Source organism: Calliphora vicina, chromosome 3, assembly GCF_958450345.1.
Source record: "Calliphora vicina chromosome 3, idCalVici1.1, whole genome shotgun sequence".
Lineage (NCBI taxonomy): Eukaryota > Metazoa > Arthropoda > Insecta > Diptera > Calliphoridae > Calliphora > Calliphora vicina.
Genome location: NC_088782.1, coordinates 115,627,642 through 115,634,953, shown reverse-complemented (window position 1 = coordinate 115,634,953; position 7,312 = coordinate 115,627,642). Strand labels below are relative to the sequence as shown.

The 7,312-nt window shown below is 31.2% G+C and overlaps 2 protein-coding genes across 2 annotated transcripts; one reads left to right on the top strand and one right to left on the bottom strand.

Annotated features, from left to right (window-relative positions):
- The first annotated feature begins 920 nt into the window (after window positions 1–920).
- LOC135953774 (uncharacterized) lies at window positions 921–2,142 on the top strand. The gene is made up of 3 exons (XM_065503778.1): window positions 921–1,115; window positions 1,178–1,282; window positions 1,969–2,142. Exons 1-3 carry the CDS (start codon window positions 966–968, stop codon window positions 2,062–2,064), a joined length of 351 nt encoding a protein of 116 aa, XP_065359850.1. The 5' UTR covers window positions 921–965; the 3' UTR covers window positions 2,065–2,142.
- Window positions 2,143–4,169: 2,027 nt separating this feature from the next.
- Window positions 4,170–5,511, bottom strand: STUB1 (STIP1 homology and U-box containing protein 1). The gene has a single exon (XM_065504816.1). The coding sequence runs from the start codon at window positions 5,337–5,339 to the stop codon at window positions 4,470–4,472; it is 870 nt and encodes a 289-aa protein (XP_065360888.1). The 5' UTR covers window positions 5,340–5,511; the 3' UTR covers window positions 4,170–4,469.
- Between the last annotated feature and the right edge of the window lie 1,801 nt (window positions 5,512–7,312).

Sequence of the window (7,312 nt, the reverse complement as noted above, 5' to 3'; positions counted from 1 at the left end):
TGAAGATGATGGGCATTAATTTTTCATATTTTCTTTCAAATATGTCAAACTTATATGTTTGTTTAAATTAGCATAAAGGAGTAACACAAATTACGATTAATTTTAAAAAGTTATCATTAAATTACGTAGATTTCAATAAACTCAATTGCAGAAAACAAACATTTATATTTGTATAATTTAACGGCAACGTTATTTTCGAGGTAACGGTAATTGCAGTTATTTCGGTAACGGGAGCTTAGAGGTAACAGTAGTCGAGCTGAAAGGGTATTTAAAGGGTAACGGTAAGTTAGCGGTAACGATAGCAGACCTTGAAGTCACATAATTCAAATATCATCGATTTCTAATTAAATTTTCATGAAAATTATAAATGCGGCATTACAGTAATCAAGGGATTAAGTTTAATTAGATATTATTAATTATTTTGATTTGATGTTTTAAATAAATTTATTACTATTTAATTTAATTACAAAATTAATCTTAATTGCTTTTAAAACGCAACGTATTTTACGTAACGTTTGCTTGTTTACTTGTCATGTGTATTTACTAGAGTGGCAACAAGTTTTTTTTACTACAGTGGCAGCTCTGCAATCAGCTGGTCGGCTATTACGCACACTGATGTGTTGTTGTGTTTACTTTAATTCTCTCTTCACATTTTCATTCGTATAAAAACATATTCATTTATACAAAAAATAATATTAAATAATACTATCAAATACATTAATTATATATTTTAATCATTCATTGTGGTAAGTAGATATAAATTTTCTTTAAAAATGTGTATTTAATTTTGTGGTTATTTGCTAAAAATACATATATTTAGGTGTTATCATTCATTCACTCTCACTCAAAGCTTAAACTGGGGAGAGAATTATAATTATAATTAAAAAAACAAAAAGAGAGTAGCAAGCAATATTCCAAAAGAAGATAAATTATAAAATTAATTATAAAAACTTTCGAATTATTCTATGGGTTCAGTTATTTCTCAGCTACCAAAACAAACTGTTGTCGTCAACATGTCTACTCCTCAAGCACAATTCGTACAAAATGCTATTAAGGACAATAAAGTTGTAATATTTTCGAAATCCTATTGTCCCTATTGCACAATGGCCAAGGATGTAAGTTTTTAATCCTTCAAGTAATTAATTTGCTATATTAATACATTACATTATTTATTTAGCAATTCCATAAATTATCCGTTAACTATCATGTCATCGAATTGGACAAACGCAATGATGGCGATGAAATCCAGTCAATTTTGGGAGAAATTACTGGTGGCAAAACGGTAGGTTTTTTAATTTTAATATTTATGTGGAAAAACAAAACATCTGTGTGGGTTTTTCCGAAAATTTTAACAAAGTACATATTTATTTACGTGTCTTTTTGGCCAAGTTCAAAAATTAAAAGTTCTGGCGAAAAATGATTCATTATCAGTGCATTTTAACAACAATAAAATAATTGTGGAATGTCAATAATGCATAAATGTTTCAAGGTTGTTATCTAAAACGTAAAGGTGTAAATATCATGTTAACATTGTTTGTAAATAATATCAGTTGAATCTGTCAAGATGGACATATAATATTTTTGATATTGCCATTGGTGGGTTAGAAAATGCATTCGGATTATCTGAATTACTTTACAATGGTATACTTTGGCTTATTACGGAGTAATTATAATAAACGAAATTGAGCCCGACTAAATTACCTTTAAAATTATATCGTATTTTTATTTATCGCCAATGTTGTAACCTTTTCACAACGATTTCTGAGTTTCATGTTATAAAGTATAGGTATAACTATTAGGGAGTTAATTAATGTTTACCTTAATAAAACTATATTAATAATAATATTCCCTATAGCATTGTTAATACGATTACTCTAATTAAATGACATAATTGTTATAAGGGGAATGTATCCACACTAATCAATGTATAAACAAATCCATTTCTAATTATAACTATTTTCCTTTCAGGTTCCACGTTGCTTTATAGATGGCAAATTCGTGGGTGGCGGTACTGATGTTAAAAAAATGTACGAACAAGGAACTTTACAAAAGTACTTCACCTAAATAAAATAATCCTACAGAAAATGTTGTGCAAAAGAAAAAGCTATAAATAAACACACTCATAAATTTCTTAAATATCAATGCTCGCTTTTAAATAAACTTTTTCTAAGTGTTTTCATACATTTTTTTAAGTTTATACATGTTTTTTCTGTTTAAATAAATGTTTTTTTTTGTTTATTTTAAAAAAATTCCAGCTTAAAACTCTCATTTTTATTGTAGACTTAAAAGAGAATAATGTAAATATGATTATTTTGTATAACGTTTTAGGGCTGATAAGAAATAACAATTTGTTGGTAATCTGTACGCAATAAAATTTAAATATTAATGAACTATCTAAAAGCATTTTCACATTGTTCAAATAGTTGACGAAATAAGTGTGAACACTTTAAATCCATTATTGCAATCCATTACTTAGAAATCGTCTCTAAAAAACTTAGTTAAAAAGCTAGTATAAATATGCTATCCCCCAGTCACAGAATTCCATTCCGATCGAAAGTAGAATTAATATCGTATTTTGCTTCTTCAGAAAAACAAAACGAAAAACTAAAACAATAAGGTTTTTTAAAAATTTAGTAAAAATGACTAGAGTCGAGGTATTGTGTAAATCTCAATATTAGGGAGAATTTAAGAAATTTCCAAAAATGACCGCCGGTAATTATTAATAATCTGTTATACGCAGGTCAAATAAGGCTGGTATTGGTTCCTATCGGCCCGCGAGAAAATTCTCTTAATCTAAAAAACCGGATAAATCCAAATACAATTTAAAAGGCAGTGATGGGAGAACATTTGTAAGATTCCAGCACGACAACGACCTCAAACCGAGTGGTGTCCGGCCCAATTATCAGATCTCTATCCCATAGAAAACCTATAGGAGATAGCAAAATACGGGCTCAAAATTATACCACGAAGGGAGCTTTAGCAGAAGCGATTATAAGGGTGTGGTATAATATTTTAAAGGAGACAATTGACTATTGGCTCAATACATCGTCGCTGTGAAGCAGTAATGAAATACAAAAGAGCACCAACAAAATACTGAGTCACTAAAAGGGACAGACAATTCTTGTTTTTCTATTTTCAGAATTTAATTATGTTCTTATTATACCCTTCACCATTAGTGGTAAATTTGTCATTACGTTTCTATTCTTCATTTGCGACCGCATAAAGTATACATATATATTCTGGATCATTACCCAGCAGTTCAAGGCGTCGATTGACGCTTTTTATTACAATGAGACTGATAGATGGTCCAAAGTAGTCAACATATTGGATTCACATACCACTTACATGGAGTCAATTACCTTACAATGCAAAGGCAACCAAAACTGTAATTGTGTTGGATAAGTGTAGTCTCAGAATTGTAGTAGAAGTGATAACTGCTTCGGTAACACTACCTTTCTTCTTCATGTCCCCCTTTTTCAGGAATGGCATAATTTTTATCGGACTATTGAAGGGAATCACAATTGACCTTATTGTCTCCGAGTGGTATTGGTTACAAGATCAGCTACTTAACTAGTGATTTCAACATGTACGGGTGCTATTGACCTCTAATAGTCAGTTAAGAAGATATCTCATAGACAGTCCAATAACCGATTGCTTGTAAACAAACCTTCCTGGTGAGTAAAATAACTATTATCTTCTCGCTAGAGTAGTAACCAGTAGACTTCTCTCTGCACTACAAATAGCACATATGTGTCAAATGACCAAAAATATATAAAGGGATACATTAACTCCTTGCTATACCGATAACTGACTCGATATAGCCATGTCCGTCTGCCTGTTCCGAAGCCCAGATTATTTTACAAACATGATTGATACATAAATATCCGGTATAGTCCTACTTTCCAAAAGAAATTCGTTCGAATTTGTACGCTTTATACATTGTATTTCGATTCGAATCGAATTACATAATAACCTGGTTCGGCTTCTGTATACAATCGAGAAACTCGGTTCATAACAGGCTGAGATATAAGCAAAAATCGACGACTACTTCAACTTTTTGAGAATTTTTCACCAAAATTTGTTTTTTCATCAACATTTTTTTTCACCAAAATTAGTTTTTTTTTTTTTTGCAATTCCCTAAATGATGCTCAACCATGTCACAACAAATATTTATGGTGAAACCAAACGAGTTTATTTATTAAATTGCTTAACAGAATAACTAAAATAAGTTTCATATTTAACTTTTAAAAAATAGCATGAGTAAAACGTATTTTTAGAATAAAAAGAAAAAAACTTATTTAAATAAATTGTTTAAGGCCAGGACAATAAGTAAGGCCAGGACAATATTATCATCATTCTCTTAATTTTTGTTTAATTTAATTTATAACACAAAACTTAAAAATACAGGAAATACTATTTATATACATATAAATAAGTTTATTTATATGTATGTTGGTATATATATATAATTAATAATCCAAAGCCCATTCGTTTTCGCCTATGAAAGCATCAACGACTTCTTTCATAGTGAAATTCGGTATGAGCTGGTCTTGGGTCAACTTGACCCGAGTCACCGGATCAAAATGACCCACACGCTGCAAATGTTCTTCGATATCTTTGCGTTCGTAGGTGATGCCAGAGGGTGTTATCACTGGATCGGTTAAGATTTCAAAACTTATCTTGCCGCACAGATAATCGGGCACATCACGTTTTCTTCGACGCTCATCGACTTTGGCGAATATATTGTTTAGCTCCTTGACATGATCATCACATTCCTGCTCGATTTCCTGTTGCTTGTCCTTAAGCTGTTCCTCGTTTGTAGTTTCATCCAGTTTGAGTTTGGCCAAACGATTCTCCATGTCCTCTTTGATAAGTCTATTGAGATAGGATTGCAATTCGATTTCCTGGCAAATACGCTTCTCCTCCATGACATTCCAACGTTTTTTGCGGGCCAAACGCAACTGTGATGTTATGTCATCGCCAAAGTTTTGTTTCTGTTCCTTGGACAAATCAAAGGCCCTTTGCAAATGCTTAATAGCCTCATCATACAGTTCCATCTCCATCAGACACTGGCCCAAAAAGAAGTGAGCCTTCAGCAAGTTTGCATCAATGTCGAGAGCACGACGACAATCTTGGCACGACAATTCCCAGCGTTTCAGCTTCAAATGGCACAAGGCCCGATTAGTGAAATAGGTAGCATTACTGGGATTCTTGATTATGGCCTTTGTGTAGCAATTGATGGCGTCGTCATATTTTCGTGCTGAAAATAAACAATTGCCCTGTTCCTTCAGTTGTAGGTCTGTTAAATTGCTGGTTGAGTAAATATGCTTGCTACTCATATCGTGTTTGTTGTTCCTGCTGTGGGATTTGCAACAATATTTTTGCTTGTAATCCAATTAGTATTAGATCAATTGTATACACTTTTCTTCTTTGGACAATATTAATGCAAATGTAATGCACTCATGGTACAATTTATTATAATATTTAATTAGTTTTTCGGCAAATCCCAGGAAATAATTTAAAATTAAGAACTTTTATTTGGCGATTACTTCTGTTTAATTGTATTGAATTTTTTTATATTCTTCTTGTTCTCTCTTTTACGTTATCATCTTCTTTTTTGACTTTCTAAAGTTATTCGCAAAAAGAAAATTAGCACAAATGTAATTTGCGGTTGGCAATTCAATGTTTCAATCTTTCATTGCATTGCCAACCACAAATTGTTCTTACAGAGTTGTATTTTGTATTTGTTTTTCACACTTTCCACGACTGGAAACGATTGGAACGGCAGCGAACATGATTCGTGTTTGTCAAACAGACTCGTCAAACACGCCTATCAAATTTACATGGCGGTTTGACAAGCACTATTAACCAGGTAAGGATTACACATGACTCGTTGTTCGACGGTTTGAAGGTGTTTTCTGCGACAGAATTATTGGTATAAATCAAGATCAGCGAAACAGCTTGCATTTTTATAATTTCTTTGGTGTTGATAGCTCTCATAATTAGAAGCACAAAAACGTTAATATTTTTGCCTGCTCTCTCTTAGTTTAAGAGTTATATGAATTTAAAGTCAATACATATAATAGTACATTTCTCATATATTTGGAAAACAAACTGATCATTATGGGTATCATTGAATAGTGCTTCACAATACCTTTAAAATGATATATAATATGGTACAGTTTATTAATATTGTGAACCAAAAATTCCTTTTTGATTTTATATGACAGTACTTAAGAAAATTTTGATATATAGAAAAAGTGATTTTAGCGAAGCCGGTGTTCGATACACCCCAGAGTTAAAAGCCCCTTCACCCGGCCAAAGGCCGGCAATACAGAAAATGTGAATATTAACGGAAAAAAAATTATGAAAATATTAACTGTTACGGGGATCTTGATTTGTTCCGAATTATTTTTTGGGAAATCAAAAAAAGCAGCGAGAAACGCCATTTTTTAATTTTTTTAAATGAATTTGCAAATTTCTTCGACAAAATTTAGTTACAAGTGTGGAATTAGAAATTCTGAAAAAACTAAAATATCAATCTAATTAATGACTTGAGTATTTGCAAAGATATAAAGAACAAATCTAGAGATAAGATATTTGTTCATATAATCGGATTTAACATAAACAAAGGAATATTATTTATTAAAAATAGTTAATGAAAGAAAATAATTATAAATAAGTTGGTATAAAACCAACAAGCAAAGCTACTAAATATGACGGTAATTAAATAATAATAGCTGATCATCTTTTTACTGGCTATGCAAATTGCATAGTTTGTGGCTTTCTGGTCTTGGACATGCATTCAGAGCTATTGGTCAAATAAACTAAATTACGACACGGCATTTTAATTTGGTCTTCAAATTTTTTGATGGAGCAGCCAAAAATAATTCTAAGAGCTGTTGGAAAACAAACAAAATTATAAATTTATAATATAAAAAATAAAATAAATATAATTTTTTTCCGAAAACTGTGTTCATGTCAAAATATTTTAAAATCTTACACGATTATCAAAAAATCTGTGTCGAAATATTTTATTTCTGAGTGGCCTGCCTTCAGCCAGGGAGAAGAGTTTTCAACTCCGGGGTATATCGAAAGGCGGCTTCGTATAAAAAAGGAGTTTTCATATCCGACACATCCTTATTACTGTATAATATCTAAACCAAAAGAGAGCAGAAAAAATTTATGTATATAAAAAAATTTATCCGGTACTTAGAACTGGATGTCGTGGGAATGTAGGATTTATCGGTTTTATTCAAAAAAGCAAAAAATTATAATGAAATTTTGAAAACGGCAACAAATCATGATTCGA